The 18,477-nt window shown below is 41.0% G+C and overlaps 1 protein-coding gene across 4 annotated transcripts in view; it reads left to right on the top strand.

Annotated features, from left to right (window-relative positions):
* bbs9 (Bardet-Biedl syndrome 9) overlaps positions 1 to 18,477 on the top strand; it is a 387,401-nt gene that overhangs the window by 226,445 nt on the left and 142,479 nt on the right. For all 4 annotated transcript variants that reach the window (XM_080193988.1, XM_080193989.1, XM_080193987.1 and 1 more), the window contains one exon: positions 3,510 to 3,692. In XM_080193988.1, the coding sequence (XP_080050114.1) occupies positions 3,510 to 3,692 (183 nt within the window). The remainder of the gene's footprint in view (positions 1 to 3,509; positions 3,693 to 18,477) is intronic.

Genomic DNA, 18,477 nt, shown 5'->3' with positions numbered 1-18,477 from the left:
GAATCTGTATACATCCAGTAATCTTTGAGTCATCTAGATAAGCTGTTTTCTGATGATATAGCTATTTATACCTGATTCTGTCTGGATGGCTGCTAATCCTGTTATTTGAAAGGTTGCATATTATCATTCTGTTTGAATGCTATGCAGGTTTTTGTCTGTTGATGGCAAATCGTATCCTAATCGTTCCTTGTTAAATTCTTGTTCCTGCTGTTACGAGGCAGATCAATGACATTACACAAACAAGGACCTCCTCGATCCAGTTCAGCTCCTATAGTCCAAAAAAGCAACCAGGGTCTTCCACAAACATTACACAGACCATTTATATATATCAGGATCAGCCAATTACAGGTTGTGTACTGGGACAAATAAAAAGGATCAAAGAGGAACAGCACCAGAGCTCATGAAAACACAGCACCCCCCCTTCTCCAAACCGGCACCTTCACCATGTGACCTCCTGTGCTAACCTTTTATGTACCTTCTGTAATGTTCTTGAAATTTTAATGTAGATATTTACACTATGGATCCCATTCAGATCAACTCAAGTTTATCCAAACAATTTTCACAAATTGCATTATAGATTCACCTGTTTGGTTAGGACCCTGAAATCACCAAAGACCTTTCAGCCCATTTTTTTTGTCTTGCAGCAGGTGTCCAGATTATTTTTATTTCTATCTTCTTTCAGCACTAGATTTGCAAACCAGTGTTCTTCTTTAGACTCTAATATGTGCCATTTCTCCTTTAAAACTGATAAGTAGCTGTCTCATTGCCTGGTGCTAGGTGGCAATCTGCCCAAATGCTAACAAAAGTGTTCCCGCAAAGTCCTTGCACCAGCTGTGATACATGTCCTTTAGGGAAGGGGAATCTTCCGTCCTTATGTAATCTGGCTTATGTGTAACCCCAGACCCACAGATACGTGGATAACTCTTAAATTCCCGTTGAAAAAGCTTATCAAGCCATTCAGTTTATCAAGCCACTACAAAATCTACAAAACAGAATGAAGTTGGTTGGATCATGTGGCATTGATTTTGGTAGTCAGCAGAAACAACAACAGCAAACCCAACTTTGTCAACCCTGCAAAGGCTTGTGTCAAGAAAACAATAAATTATAATACTTTTGGGTAGTATCACTGTCATATTTCTTATGTACTGGAAGCCAGGTTATTGGGGTTGTAAATATGATAACTGGAGTAAGAGACAGAGTGGCAGCTAGAATATAAACCAACAATAAGAAGTCATTTGATGTGTTAACAAACTCACCAAGGTTCCTTCAACAGCACCTTCCAAACTCGCAACCTTACCACTAAGAAAGAAAAAGGCAGCAGATGCATGGGAACATCACCTGCAAATTCCCCACCAAGCTTCACACAATCCTGGCATGGAAATATTTGATTTGATTTATTATTGTCACATGTATTAACATGCAGTGAAAAGTATTGTTTCTTGCGCTCTATACAGACAAAGCATACCTTTCATAGAGAAGGAAAGGAGAGAATGCAGAATGTAGTGTTACAGTTAGAGCTAGGGTGTAGAGAAAGATCAACTTAATGCAAGGGAAGTCCATTCAAAAGTCTGATTGCAGGGAAGAAGCTGTTCTTGAGTTGGTGGGTACATGACCTCAGATTTCTGTATCTTTTTCCTGATGAAAGAAGGTGGAAGAGAGAATGTCCTGGCTGCCCAGGGTCCTTGATTATGCTGGCTGCTTTGCCAAGGCAGTGGGAAGTGTAGACAGAGTCAGTGGATGGGAGGCTGGTTTGCATGAAGGATTGGGCTACATTCACAACCTTCTGTAGTTTCTTGCGATCTTGGGTAGAGCAGGAGCCATACCAAGCTATGATATAACCATAAAGAATGTTTTCTATGATGTATCTGTAAAAGTTGGTGAGAGTTGTAGCTGACATGCCAAATTTCCTTAGTCTTCTGAGAAAGTAGAGGCTTTGGTAGGCCTTCTTAACTATTGTGTCAGCATGGGGAGACCAGAACAGGACAAATTTATCTCCATTCATCACAGGTCATTGGGTCAAAGTCCTGTAACTCCCTCCCACAGCATTGTGGATGTACCTACACTATATGGACCACAGCAGTTCCAGCTAGTGGCTCACCACCACTTTCTCAAAGGAAATTAGTATGGACAATAAATGCTGTCCAGGCCGGCGACATCTACACCCTGTGAAAGAATTTTTTAAAAATGGATGTGAGATCTGTGGTTATGGAAGGCAGACCTGAGCTGTACTTATTGTTGTACACAATAAATGGGTACCAGTGCTAAAGAAATTGAGCTCCAGGCTTTTGATGTGAAACATCTACAGATATCCTGCACAGAATTTGTTTGTTGAAATGCGAGCAAGCAACACTGCCAAGTTAAACTTAAAGCTCTCTAGTTACCTGTTGGTTGGACTGGAAAGATTGGCATTTTCCTTTCTCTTACCTAGACAGCATTGGTAAACTAGATGGATTTTTTGAACAAACAACAGATTTTGTAGTTACTTACCTGGTATTGGATTCAGTTTCACAACTTTTGCAATGTTACAACTTGAGCTTGTGACCTCTGGGCTACTGACCTAATTTTTTGTTCAATAAATGGCAACTTTACTGTGTATAAAGCTAAAAGCAAGCACAAAAAAAGGTTTGAAATTCAATGCCATTTGTATGAAGCATGTTAAAACATAATGTGCTGGATCCAGCTGGCAATATTCACCATTCAGCTGGATTATGCTAATCATAATCCCAATGTCCTTTGATTCTCTTAGAGTCCTGAAATGTACTTGCTCAAGTGAGCAATATTCAGCAAAATTCATCATTTGTAAAACAAAACAAGCTGAGGAAATTATTAACATGTTCACAAATCATTTTTCATATAACTCATGCCTCCTTTAATGTTTTTAATGGCATAACTTATGTTCCTGTTGATCCATGAGATGTGAGCACCATTGACAAGAGCAGTAATTGTTGCTCATCCCTAATTGCCCTTGAGAAGGGGGTGACAGCAGCTGGTATCCTATTGACCCATTTCTCAGAAAGAATGGCCCTGAGAGGGATATACTAAAATAATCTGGTTCTCGGAGTGGCTAGCTGCCTCGTTTCTCTCATGTCAATGGCTGCATTAAAAGCCAAATAGAAAGATGCAGACATTGAGCAGGCAGGTGGTTAGAAGCTGTCAAGAGATTTCTCACTCACACAGTTCAGGAAATTGACTGGAGGATCCTGACTGTGAGAGAACTGTTGAAATGTTCCAGATCAGCAGCTTTGCAATGTAACGTGGATTTTGGTATAAATTTATAATCCTTGTTCATTGAAAGGGCATTTTACAAACAGTATGATATCATGTCATGCATTCTTTTAGTTGACATTGATAAAAGTTTAATTTCCTTTCCCTTTTCCTTGTGTCGTTGCCAGTATTTTTAATGGAACCCCTGTGAACAGCAGCATATTCTTTTTCAAAGGGCTCCTTTTGAAAATGTAAAGTTTATTATTTGAATAAATATAATATAAATACTGTTGCCTTTGTTTCAGCTTACAGCTCTCGCTGATGCTACGGAGGAGAATCAGGCCAACTTGTACCAAGCTTTCACCAGGCTCAAGAGTGGCGCCCAGCTGTTGATCCAGTTGATTAGTCTGTGGCAAGACTTGAGCAAAGATCAGATGACCATACTGACGGCTACTTTTCTACCACTGATGCAAGATAGCCAGGAATTAGTAAGTGCCCTCTAAGACTGTAGAATGTATGATCTCCCTGCAGGGATGCTGATTCATGAACACTTTTGATGCTACATTTAATGCTATGATGTTCTCCAAGTTCTTTGCTGGTGAGTTATTTCTAAATGCAGTTTTCCTTAAGTAGGGATTTTTAGGCTATCCATTTATCATTTACAGAAATCCACAGTTGTTGCATTATATTTAAATGGGAACTGCAGTATAGTGCAAATAAAAATAGGTATTAATAGCACCTTAAATACTTTTCCATAAGAACATAAACCAGACAGCAGTGGAAGCAAGATCATTGAACATTTTTAAGGTAGGGGTAGATAGGTTCTTAAATAACGAGCAAGTCAAAGGTTATTGGGGGTAGGCAGGATGTGGAATTGAGGCCACAATCTGATCAACCATGATCTTATTGAATGACAGAGCAGGCTTGAGGGAACAAATGGCCCATTCCTGTTTCTAATACATATGTCATAATGATGACTTATGACACTATGTGAATGCAGATCTGTTTCTTTCTTCTATATTATCAAAAATCTTCTGGACAAGAATTTGTTAAATTTGTTCTTTTGAGGATATACTCCATTCTCTCTGCAGTGCTGAAAACTGGGTGAAGTGAATGCTCACTGAGCTTTAATACCCCTCATCTTTAATTTCATGGATATCTTTTCTTACAGATTCTGGTCAGATGTTTTCTGGCTTTAACAAAAGTACATCAGACAAAAATGTCTGCAGGATAAAGGGATAAATTATTCCCAGTTCTTGAATGTTTCATTCAAACAAATACATGTAAAAATGTATTTAAAGTTATCTTAGTTTCTCAGGAAAGAAGTCTCTCTTGTAAACCTTAATGAATTTTCTGATGCCAACAGTACTTAAGCTTCCATCAGTCAACTCAACTTTTCTCAGTGTTCAGATATTCTGACTTAGCATTCTTCTGTTCCAGCCATACCTGTCACTCGCTCAGCAACACAGCCACATGTGACACCACAGGCATTCCAAGTCTGTCCAGTCTACTTGCTACTCTTCCCACACTGCCTTCTCCAGGCATGCTGTATGTCTGAGAGATTGAAATCATTACCTTAGAGCAATGTCAAGCCTCAGGCTCCTCTTCAAATACTCCATGATCATTCAAAAAAGCTAAAGATACCCCACCCTCTCTTGTCTACCACCAATCCTCTCCTTAATCCCCTCTCCCCTGTACTTTGTATTTTTGTTTCCAACAAATGATGCAATACACTTTTTTCAATCTCGGGTTGAGATCAGCCGTTCAGCTGCTTCTGTTGCTTCCAGCCACTTCCCTCCTCCCCACAACCAAACTTTTCCACCTTAGCCTACCTCAAAACAATGGCATGTTTTTGTTTACTGCTTTTTGCCTTACTGTGAAGAGATTTGTGACAATCAACTGACTTATACACTTGAGCATCTAAACTGGGTTAAAGCTAAGGTAGTTCTACATTGCAGGAGACAGTATTTTCCATTCAGACTCTGCTGCCTGTTATACTGGTCGTAAAGAAATTCTGTGGCATGTTTGGCAGGGAACGAGGAGTTCTCCCAGGGTTGTCCCTCAACCAATCATTTGATTTGCTTGTGATCTTGGCATGAACAATCTAACTGTCACGTTTCATTATATTAACAATGACCGCATTTTGAAATAATTAATTGGCTGTGAAGTACTGTTATAATAGATTTCTGATCACTTGTAATTAGGCCTGTTAATATCAGAAGAAAGGGAAACTGTCTGCTAAATTGTGCTTCAAATTTATCAGGCTGGAGAGATTTTGCTTAAAGTGAATCCAGATTTGATTGATCCTTAAAAATTACCCTGACAGCTTTGTACCAAATGTAGAAGAGTATTGGAAAGAAAATTGTTGAAGGCTGCCTTCAGCTTATGAAGAGCTAACGGGCAGCCTTATAAAAAAACACTCTGGAGTCCTTCCAAAAGAATAGATATAAACTTTGTCTGCAATTAAAATGTGTTGTCTTTAAAATATTTAGCTTTTGCACACAGCTCAAAATAAAGAAGCAGTATCTTCCTACAACATTCAAACGTCCTTTTGGCAGGCTTAATGTGTTCCTTTGGGAACAGACAAGTACTCTTAATAGCGAGACAGAAAGGGTGTAACATTGTCCCACTGGTGTGTCTGTCATTTTAAAAGTTTGATAGTGCTAATCTGATGGACAAACAACTTCACAAGTTCTTGGGCGAACAGGCCTAATGCCAGAGATTTGAGAAGAAATAGTCTTCTCTGTTCATGCTCCTTAAGCAGACTTTCAGGAGTCATATTCAGCTTAGAACCACAAACAAAACAAGTGTGTGTTTGTATTATTGTTAAAATTCTCTGTATCGGTAAAACAAGAGGGCTTCAGAACAATGGAGCTTTCTTTGACTGTGTAAGCCATTAAACCATTTATCTTCATTTATGATTTTTTTAATCCCTTTCTGAAATGTCAAGATGCTGTAATCCCCAGTGTGAATAGTTCATTCCCTATCTTGGCAGAGCGCTTATTTGTTTTTCTAGTTGGATTAGTTTTTCTCTCACAGTGGATTCCCTCCTAAAAGCTCACCAGCACTTTCCTGGTTTCAAATAGAAATATGTTAATTAATGCTTGACTCAACGTAGAAACCGTCAGTATTTGCAACATAGGTGATGTGATTTATTTACTATCATCATTGAAAACTGGATAATTTCAACCTGTTTAGGAATTTATTCCTTCTTGATGCTACGTAATCGGGGATTTCACTACAGGAAAGAAACTATTCTTGATTTCATTCTGAAAACTAATGAAACGTTTATAGCACTTTTCTTTAAATATACCTTATAACATTTAGTATTAAAAATGTAACAGAGCACGTTTTTGCAAATGTTATGTGAAACAACTGTACTTTTTGGAAAGGTTAAGAATGTCGATATTCAGAGTGTTAAAATGCTGCTCAAGTAAATATGCACTTCCTTTTTCGAATTATTTACACTACATTATTGGAAATAACTGCTAGGTATTGCATAACTTCAGTTATTTCTTACTTAATATCTTAAAGTTTGACATGATGTATTTGTTTAGGATGCAGTCAGTCACAGTTTTGACTTGGTATTGACAGTAAAGAACAAAACAATACAGCACGGGAACAGGCCCTTCAGCCCTCCAAGCCTGCACTGATCATGTGTTCCTAACTAGACCATCTGTTTGTATCCCTCTATTCTCAGTCTTCATGTGGCAATCTAGATAAGTCTTAAATGATCCTAGCGTGTCTGCCTCAACCGCCTTGCTTGGTAGTGCATTCCAGGCCCCCACCACCCTCTGTGTAAAAACCGTTCCCCGCATATCTGTATTGAACCTTGCCCCCCCTTACCTTGAACTTGTGACCCCTTGTGTTTGTCATTTCTGACCTGGGAAAAAGCTTTCAACTGTTCACCCTATCTACGCCCTTCATAATTTTATGAACTTCTATTAGGTTGCCCCTCAATTTCCATCTTTCCAGGCAGAATGACCCTAGTTTACTCAATCTCACCTCATAGCTAGTACCTTCCATACTGGTAAACCTTTTTTGCACTCTCTCCAAAGCCGCCACATCCTTCCGGTAGTGTGGCGACCAGAACTGGATGCAGTATTCCAAATAACCAATGTTCTACATAACTGCAACATCATATGCCAACTTTTATACTCTATACCCTGTCTAATAAAGGCAAGCATGCCATATGCCTTCTTCACTGCCTTTTCCATCTGTGCTGCCACCTTTAAGGATCTGTGGACTTGCACACCCAGATCCCTCTGTGTCTATACTCCTGATGGTTCTGCCATTTATTGTAAAGCTCCCCCCTGCATTAAATCTACCAAAATGCATCACTTTGCATTTATCTGGATTAAATTCCATGTGCCATTCTTCTGCCCAATTTTCCAGCCTATCTATATTCTGCTGTAATCTCTGACAGTGTTCATCGCTATCCGCAGCACCAGCAATCTTTGTGTCGTCCACAAACTTACTAATCAGACCAGCTACATCATCTTCCAAATCATTTACATATATCACGAACAGCAGAGGTGCCAGTACAGAGCCCTGCGGAACACCACTAGTCACAGACCTCCAATCAGAAAAAGACCATCCACTGCTACCCTCTGTCTTCTATGGCCAACATGATAAGAAGTCTCACAACACCAGGTTAAAGTCCAACAAGTTTACTTGAAAATAAACCCACAAGCTTTTGGAAACGCTATTCCTTTGTCAGGTGTGTGGAAATTTCTTCCACACACCTGACAAAGGAACAGTGTTTCTGAAAGCTTGTGGGTTTACTTTCAAGTAAACTTGTTGGACTTTAACCTGGTGTTGTGAGACTTCTTATTGTGTTTACCCCCGTCCAACGCCAGCATCTCCACATCATGACTTCTATGGTCAAGTCAGTTCTGTACCCATCTTAGCTAGTTCACCTTTGATCCCATGAGATTTAACCTTTTGCACCAGCCTGCCATGAGGGACCTTGTCAAATGCTTTTCTAAAATCCACGTAGACAACATCCACGGCCCTTCCCTCATCAATCATTTTTGTCACCTCCTCAAAAAACTCAACCAAATTTTGGCATGGCCTCCTTCGTACAAAACCATGTTGTCTATCGCTAATGAGACTATTCAGTTCTAAATGTGTATAGATCCTATCTCTAAAATCTTCAACAATTTCCCTACCACAGACATCAAGCTCACTGGCCTATAATTACCTGGGCTATCCTTCCTACCCGTCTTAAATAACGGGATCACATTTGCTATCCTCCAGTCCTCTGAGACCTCACCTGTGTCCAATGAAGAAACAAAGATTTCTGTTAGAGGCCCAGCAATTTCATCTCTTGTCTCTCTCAGTAATCTAGGACAGATGCCATCTGGCCTTGGGGATTTGTAATTATCATAGAATCCCTACTGTGCAGAAGGAAGCAATTCAGCCCATAGAACCTGCACTGACAACAATCCCACCCAAGCCCTGTCCCTATAACCCCATGTATTTACCCTGCTGGTCCCCCTGACACGAAGGGGTAATTTACCATGGCAGATCAACCTAACCCACACATCTTTGGCATGTGGGAGAAATGATGTGGAGATACTGGCGTTGGACTGGGGTAAACACAGTAAGAAGTCTCACAACACCAGGTTAAAGTCCAACAGGTTTATTTGGTAGTGCAGGACACTAACTTTTGGAGCACTGCCCTTTCATCAGATGAATGGGATTTCAGTTCACAAACAGGGCATATAAAGATAGAAATCAGTTTACAAAATAATGATGGAATGCGAGTCTTCACAGGCAACCAAGTCTTAAAGATACAGACAATGTGAGTGGAGAGAGGGTTAAGCACAGGTTGAAGAGATGCGCGTTGTCTCCAGCCAAGACAGTTAGTGACAATTTACAAGCCTAGGCAAGTCGTGGGGTTACAGATAGTGTGAAAGGAACCCAAGATCCTGGTTGAGGCCATCCTCATGTGTACTGAACTTGGCTATCAGTCTCTGCTGACCTTGGAGAATGCTTACCTGAAGATCAGAGGTCGAATGCCCATGACTGCTGAAGTGTTCCTCAACAGGAAGAGAACACGCTTGCCTGGTGATTGTTGAGCAATGTTCATTCATCCGTTGTCGTAGCGTCTGCATAGTTTCCCCAAAGTACCATGCCTCGAAACATCCTTTCCTGCAGCTTATCAGGTAGACAACGTTGGCCGAGTTGCAAGTGTATGTACCATGTACCTGGTGGATGGTGTTCTCACGTGAGATGATGGCATCCGTGTCGATGATCCGGCATGTCTTGTAGAGGTTGTTGTGGCAGGGTTGTGTGGTGTCATGGTCACTGTTCTCCTGAAGACTGGGTAGTTTGCTGCGGACAATGGTCTGTTTGAGGTTGTGCGGTTGTTTGAAAGCAAGAAGTGGGGGTGTGGGAGTGGCCTTGGCGAGATGTTCGTCTTCAAGGAGTGCGGAGTGTGCACAAACCTGGTGGAACTAATATGGAAGAAAATTCAATTCAATTCAAATTTCAATACGGGTGTAAACTGGGGACCCCAAATCATCCAAGTGCCTGGTTGGATGTGATGTTGGAATTGTCAAGCTCATGGGTGATGTTGGGACGCTCACTGAATTCCAGAACATTACTGAATTGGACAATAATCAGGGTGCACCCTATTTGATAATTCAAAATATTTAACAAAAGGTAAAATACTGCAGATGCATTAAATCTGAAACATAAAATGCAGGAAACGTAACAGGCTAATATTTCAGGTGAGGAGAGTTCACTGTTGATGGCTGTGGCATTTGTACTCATTCTGTAGCGGACAGCAGAATCTGCATTGATATCAAACCCTCACTTCTGGAACATCTCTGACCCATATACAGAGCTCTGAGAATTAGCAAAACACTGCATGAAACACTTCTAACCATTAATAAGTTCCTGTGAGTCTGCATCCACCTGCCTCTTCCTCTTGCTGGCTGTCTGTCTGCTGACTCCTCCAATAGGTCCTCCTAAGTGCTGCCGAGTGCTTCACTCTAATACTCTGATCCTGTGAGGTAGATCATTTTGCGTTTGGCTATTTGTGTGATAGGCCAGTTTCCTCCTTGCCTCAGTAACATCATCTGGGGGCATCACGCATCATGAAGCAAGAATTTGAATTTTTATGCGTGCCTTCACCACTTCAGGAAATTCTGACATGCTTTGTTGCCAATAAAGTAATTTTGAAGTGTGATCACTGTTGTAATGTAGGAAATACAGCAGCAAAATTACATACATTTAGTATCCCTACAGACACCAATGAGATAAATAACAGGTTTATCTGTATTAGTGATGTTTGTTGAGGAATAAATATTGGCCAGGACAGTTGGAGTCTTCAATATAAAAATAAAATCCTGTGGATGCTGCAATCTGAAACAAAAACAGAAAATGCTGGAAAATCTCAGCAGGTCTGACAGCGCCAGTGGAGAGAGAATAGAGCTAAAGAAAACTGGAAATAGGTTGAGATTTACACTGCTGTTGTAGGAGGGAATGTTGGTAGAGCAGAACAGGCTAAATAGAGGGACAGCGATAGGTGGAGGCCAGGGAGAGATTGACAAAGATGTCATAGACAAAAAGACAAATGGAATCTAAATGGTGGTGATTGTGGCTAAGCCAACTAAGACATGATTAAGATTCTCCCTAGCCTCCACCTATCGCTGGTCCTCTATGCAGCCCCTACTGGTCCACCACCCCCGGCAACCTCCCTCCCGCCTCGTGCCATTCATCAGCCTCCTCTGAAGGTTCCCAGATACTAGTCTTTGTCCATTTTGATTCACTCCATGTGATATCAAGAAATGGCTGAAGATACTGAGTACTGCAAATGGCTATGGACCTTGACAATATTCTAGCAATAGCATTGAAGACTTGTACTCCAGAACTTGCAGCACCCCTATTCATGTTGTTCCAGTACAGTTACAATATTGGCATCTACTTGGTCATATGGAAAATTGCCTGAAAGTTCCCCTCTGGGCCACACACCATCTTGACCTGGAAATACATCGCTGTTCCTTCACTGTCACTGGGTCAGAATCCTGGAATTCTGTTCCTAACTGCACCGACACCTCAGGAATTGCAGCGGGTTCAAGAAGGCAGCTCATCCCCTCCTTCTCAAGGGCTACTAGGACTGGGCAACAAATGCTGCCCTAGCCAGTGACACCCACATCCCACGAATGAATAAAAAAGTGCAGCCCAATCCAGCCCACATTCCAATTTATGTGAAAGAATGACTACTCAGCACACAGAAGTTTTCTTCCTGATCCTAACACAAACCTTTCTCCTCTACCCCTTTTAGTCAATGGATATTAGAGACAGCATTGACTCTCAAGGCAAACTCCTGCTGAGTATGCTGCGCATTGACTTTGGAAGGGGTACTCTGTCCTCCCTTTCCCTTAATTCTTCCAACAAATCATAGGTTGTGTGTTCAAAGTAGGCAGTTCTCACACTGGCAGTTCTTGAACTTGTTATTTAGTGAAATATTAGTTTTCTCGGCAGAAGAGCAGTCAATATAAGTTTCAAACAATAGCAGTCTTTCGAGAGCAGCAGCAATCCCAATTCTCCGCCCAGCAGCAATTCCAACGCTCTATCCACCTGCAATCAGCACATCCCTGTGCTCAGGGAACTTATTAAAATTGGATGAACTGATGCTGAATCCAATGAGGCAGCTTCCCAATTTACCAGCATAGCAGCCCCTGACTAAAGCTCTTTGACAAAGGGTCACCTGGACTTGAAATGTCAGCTCTTTTCTCTCCTTATGGATGCTGCTAGATCTGCTGGAATTTTCCAGCATTTTCTCTTTTGGTTGCAGGAATTAAATTGTTTGGAGCTGTTATGATGTCACAGCTTTATATTGCTACACAATCTTCCATTACATTTTATATGTTTTAAAATGGTTTAGCTATTTGAACCAGCGGTCTAGAAATTTTTCATATAAATCATCTAATAATTGTACTTCTTGAGCAGATTTAACGTCTCTCATATCCAGGATCATTTTAGCATACTTAATATTTTAACTTTAGGAAATTCAAACATCCCTCCCAAGAGTTCTGTCCCTTATTTCACTCTGTAAATTTTGCACAGTTTTTTATTGCCATTTTAATTGACATATTCATCCACCCAGCTTGGGCTGCCACGAAACAGGAAAGTTCAATAAATGCTTTAATGTAATTGAATTGAAATACTACATTAAACAGATTATTTAGCCCTGAAAGATACTGTTGTTGTATTAATACATCTCCTTTCAAACAGCTTCATATATTCTGCTCTTTGCAGAATAAATAATTTGATTCCTTACTATTGGCTAGATAATTGTTATTTAATTAATTTCACCATTCTAATTGATGTTATAACATCAAAAGAGAACAAAAATATGTTAAATTACAGTTTAGCAGTACATTTAAACCTTTAAATGGCAATAATTAAATATTTAGTTAAATAAGGCATTATTAGTGTTACATCTGAGCATATACTTTAGCAAATACACAGTTATGTTAAATGGCTTAAAGAACTCTAATTGCTTTCTTCTTTAAATCATTGTTGGTTATACCCTGACTCAAGTTTCTGCTGCAATCAGTTTGGAAGGTGTAAATAAGGAAAAAATTAAATGTGCTTCATGAAACATTTGACCAAAATCTAGGTTCATTCTGTTTGTGCTATTTAGTTTAAAGAAGTGCTCAAAATTAACACTTAAGGGACAAGATCATTCACTTTAATAGCAAGTAAACAGTTATACAAAACAGCACACCTATCCGATATTCGAACATAAGAAATAGGAGCAGGAGTAGGCCATCTAGCCCCTCGAGCCTGCCCCGCCATTCAATAAGATCATGGCTGATCTGTTGTGTCTCAGTTCCACATTCCCGCCCTCTCCCCATAACCCTTAATCCCCTTGCCTATCAAAAACCTATCAACCTGCTTAAAATATTTAGCGAGGCAGACTCCACCACTTCAACGGGCAGAGAATTCCAGAGATTCACCACCCTTTGAGTGAAGAAGTTCCTCCTCAACTCCGTTCTAAACCGTCCCCCCCCCCTTTATCTTGAGGCTGTGCCCCCTAGTCCTACTGTCCTTTCTGAGCAGAAAGAGTCTCTCCACCTCTATCCTATCCATCCAATTCATCATCTTATATGTCTCAATGAGATCTCCCCTCATTCTTCTAAACACGTCCCTGTTAAATTAAGTAAGAGGTATTGTAATTCTAGGATTTATAGCCCTTCTTGATTATCGTAATTACCAGCTTGATTGCCCTTTATGAATGTTTCCTTTGGGGTTTCTTATGTGGTCTAGCCATGGAAAAGCCCATAGCCTAAGCACCTGCAGGCCTTTTTATATCGTAGACCTTGCAAAGAGACCATCATTACAGGACCACGACTCTGTTGTGGGTCTCTATTCACTGCCTGTTATGATCCATACAGTGTTTTAGACTCAGGGTTTAATTGGATGTTAAACATGATTCATTCACATATCTGTCTTCACAATTGCTCTGGGTAAATAAAGAAAATCACAAGGCACTTTTTGTTGATTATTGCTGCATCACAAAAGCTGCAAATTAACCAGTGCCAAACAGTCCTCTTAGCTCTCATTAAATGGATGAACTCACTAAAAAAATGGGATTATTGATTTAGTCATGTGAAAATGACATTTTACTTTCTGACATAGCATCAAAAGTGCATACAGGGGTAGTGAAAATATACAATTTTGACCAGATTATTTAGGGTTACATAGGATGTGCACAAAAACAATCCATTCAGCCTAAACAGTCCATGCCAGTGTTTATACTCCACTCGAGGAATTTTTCTCTTAACTAATTCTCTATTACCTTTTCCCTCATATGCTTATCTAGCTTCCCTTCAAATATATCTCTGCTATTCAAGGGTACTCTGAGAATATATTCTGATTATCATGAATATTGAGACTGGGCTTCACACTCCCACTGACTGAAATGTTGGGAGTGAGTGTTCCTCTATTTGGTCAGGTTTCTCTGTAGCCATTTATTGGGCTGTTAATTGGCTCAGGAAGAGATTTCTGTTCTTTTCTGGGAGAAAGTCCCATATCAGAGAGCTGCTGACCAATCAGATGGGAATGGTCACTTTGCTGGGCTTACAGGACGTCCCACTGGCAATGCGATACAGGATACCAAGGTAAAGGGGAGGAGAGATTGGGCCAGGCTGGCAAGCCCTCGTGAGGGGGTGGGGGACTCAGTTTGGGAGAGTGGAATGGAACACCAGGATTGGGATGTCATGTTGTGGAAAGGTTGACCTCCAATGGTTACAGAATACCTTGTACAGGAATGTCCCCCATTTAGCTTGCAGAGGGTGTTAGCATCTCACACCACTGGTAAAATACCAGCAATGGCAGGAGACTTGTAAATGACCATTAATTGGCCACTTAAGAATCTCAGTCAGTCCCAGGGCAGGTGGGCTACCTGATAATTAGATAGTGGGCATGTCCACTACCATGGCACCATCTCAGGGTGGCCATTTACTTCCACCTTGAACAGGAATGACACCTTACACATGGTCTTTAGCTAGGGAAGTCTCAGTCTGGATTTTAACAAAGAACAAAGAAAAGTACAGCACAGAAATAGACCCTTTGGCCTTCCAAGCCTGTGCTGATCATGATGCCCTAACAAAACTAAATAATATCTTTGATTTGATTTATTATTGTCCCATGTATTAGTATACTGTGAAGAGCATCATTTCTTGCACGCTATGCAGACAAAGCATGCCATTCATAGCAAAGGAAAGGAGAGAGTGCACAATGTAGTGTTACGGTTATAGCTAGGGTGTAGAGAAGGATTAGCTTAATGCAAAGGAGATCCATTCAAAAATCTGATGGCAGCAGGGAAGAAGCTGTACTTGAATTGGTTGGTACGTGACTTCAAACTTTTGTATCTTTTCCTGACAGAGGAGGGTAGAAGAAAGAATGTCCGGGGTGCGTGGAGTCCTTAATTATGCTGGCTGCTTTGCAAAGTGTAGACAGAGTCAATGGATGGGAGGCTGGTTTGTGCGATGGATTGGGCTACATTCACAACTTTTGGTAGTTTCTTGTGGCCTTCGGCAGAGTAGGAGCCATACCAAGCTGTGATACAACCAGAAAGAATGCTTTATATGGTGTATCTGTAAAAGTTGGTGAGAGTTGTAGCTGACATGCCAAATTTCCTTTGTCTTCTAAGAAAGTAGAGGCGTTGGTGGGTTTTCTTAACTATAGTGTCGGCACTGGGGGACCAGGACAGGTGGTTGGTGATATGGACACCTAAAATCCTGAAGCTCTCGATGCTTTCTACTTCATCCCCATTGATGTAGATAAGGGCATGTTCCCCTTTAGGCTTCTTGAAGTCGATGACGATCTCCTTCATTTTGTTGACCTTCTGCCCTTACTTGTTCCATATCCCTCTATTCCCTCCCTATTCATGTACCCTCCAGATGCCTCTTAAATGATGCCACTGTGCCTGTTTCCACCATCTCCTTTAGCAGCATGTCCCAGGCAGCCCCCCCTACCCCCACTCTGCATGAAAAACTTCCCCCGCACATCTCCCTTAAACTTTTCCCCCACTCAACTTGAACCTGTGCCCCTTGTAAATTGAATTTCCACCCTTGGAAAAAGCCTCTGACTATCCACCCTGTGATTGCTTCATAATTTTATAGATCTCTATCAGGTCTCCCTTCAGCCTCTGTCTTTCTAGTGAAAACAATCCTAGTTTACTTAACCTCTCCTCATAGCCAACACCCTCAAGATCAGGCAACGTCCTAGTGAACCTTCTTTGCACACTCTCCAAGGTTTGCATATCCCTCTGGTAGTGTGGCGACCAGAACTGTATGCATTACTCCAAATGCGACCTAACTAAGGTTTTATATAGCTGCAACATGACTTCCCAACTCTTGTACTCAAGGCCCCAGCTGATGAAGGCAAGCATGCAATTTGATTTCTTTATCACTTTGAGCACCTCTGTTTCCGCTTCCAGGGTCCTGTGGACTCGCACCCCAGATCCTTCTGTATGTTAATGTTCCGAAGGTTTCTGACATTTACAGGATAATTCATACCTAAATTTGTCTAGATTAAACTCTGTCTACCATTTCTGTGCCCAGGTCTCCAATCTATCTATATCTTTTGTTTTGTATCCTGTGACAATCCGTGGCACTATCAGCAACTTCATCAATCTTCATGTCATCTAATAGAATAGAATTATAGAATAGAATAGAATCCCTACAGAACAGAAGGAGGCCATTCGGCCCATCAAGTCTGCACCAACAACAATCCAAACCAGGCCTCATCCTCATAACTCCACTTATTTAGCCTGCTAATCCCTCTAACCTATGCACACTGTGATACTAAGGAGCAATTTAGCATGGCCAATCAACCTAACCTGCACATCTTTGGACTGTGGGAGGAAACCCACGCGGAACGGGGAGAATTTGCAAACTCCACACAGACAGTGACCCAAGCCGGGAATCAAACCCAGGTGGTTGGAGCTGTGAGGCAGCAGTGCTAACTACTGTGCCACTGTGCTGCAAACTTATTAGTCAGACCCTGCCCCCTCACATTTTCCTCCAGATTATTTATATTTACCAGAAACAATAGAGATTTTGTGGCATTTCACTGAAGAAGAAATGTAAAGGGTCAAAATGCACAGAACACATTGGCAGCAAGCAGAACTGGATAGAACAGAAGGCAAAGTTATATGGACAAGTAGCGATCCAAGTTCCATAGGTTGAGAAATGAATAAATCACAACTACTATGAGTTACAGAGGCTGAAAACAAATTGTTTTCCAAATGTGTGCAATATCTAATTGTTGGTCTGTTTTGAATTGTCATCAACAAAAGCAAGGATGGGTTCTATTCAGATCAATGCTGAATTTAAATTTAACATAAACTGCCTTTGGAGGTAGAATGTTGATGAAGTGGAAGAATGGATTTGGAAGCTTGATATGATTAGCGCCAGGATATCATACCTCCAGGAACCCAGGTTCAATTCCCACCTTGGGTGACTGTGTGGAGTGTGCATGTTCTTCCTGTGTCTGCATGGATTTCCCCCAGGTGCTTCAGTTTCCTCCCACAGTCCAAACATGTGCACATTAGGTGGATTGCCCATGTAAGTTGTCCTTTAGTGGCCCAAGATGTGTAGATTAGGGGGATAAGCGGGGCAAATACATGGGGTTATGAGATAGCCTGAATAAGATCCTCTGTTGGAGAGTTGGTGCAGAGCTGAGGCCAAATGGCCTCCTGCATTGCAGGGATTCCATGATTACAATATGTATTCATGTGAAATTCCTCTTTCTGCAATTACATTAGAGGCACTAATTATTTAATTTGAACAGTTTAAATTCTGGGGTATATGTGTACAATATTCTCAAAATCATGATAAACGCATTTTCTTACAGCGAATAAGGATATCTGGACAAATTAACAGCTAAGTTTGGGCTCTTAAAATAATTGATTTTGAGATGTGGCATCTCTTACTTGGTGTCAATTTATATTTTTTGTGTGTGCAATATTCAATGTAATTTTGAATAAGCTAACAAACTTGGAAACCTAACCATACTTGTAAAACAAGTTGCAAAAGTTTACAACAAATTCTACATTCCATTTTTTTAATCTTGTTCATTTTTTTGTCAAGGGGGGGTAGCAGCTTGTGCTGATGATATAATCAAGAACCTTGAGGGGGCATTGAACCTGACTGCATAAAGGTGAACGGACGTATGCTAACAGGACATTGAACTGATAACTCTATCTTGGCTGTCAACTGCCCAGCATGGCTCTTAGTGCTGTAGTAATGTTGTCTGTCTCGGTTCTGGTTGAGCTGTCAGTCATTAAGTTGTCAGTTTTCAGGGTGGGATTCAGTTGTACTGGTGTTGGTTGAGGACTGAAGATGGACTTGGAGAATTCCCTTGCTTTTCTTTGAAGGGTCTCCTGGAATTTATTTTGGTGATCAGAGAATGAGGAGGCCTTGGTTTAATATTATCATTAAAAACATGATAGGATGTAAAAAACTTTTTGATGCAAATCTGCATGGGTTTCTGGAATTAGGTGCCCGAGTCGGTGGTGGAGGCAGAAACCCTAAACTCTGCTTTTAGTACTTCGATCCATGCCTTAACTGCTGTAAGATACAGGACAATGGGCCAGTGCAGGAAGTGGGATTAGAAAGGACACCTGAGTGTCCTTGGGCTGGCATAGGCAAGATGGTAGTCATGATGCAATGGGACTCTGTGTGAGAACCTCTCCGGCTACGTCGAGGGCATCCTGAAACCCATTGTACAAAGAACCCCCAGCTT

This window comes from Carcharhinus amblyrhynchos, chromosome 8 (assembly GCF_965287045.1).
Source record: "Carcharhinus amblyrhynchos chromosome 8, sCarAmb.v2.hapA, whole genome shotgun sequence".
Lineage (NCBI taxonomy): Eukaryota > Metazoa > Chordata > Chondrichthyes > Carcharhiniformes > Carcharhinidae > Carcharhinus > Carcharhinus amblyrhynchos.
Note: the sequence above shows the minus strand (reverse complement) of the source record. Positions and strands in the feature narration are given on the sequence as shown.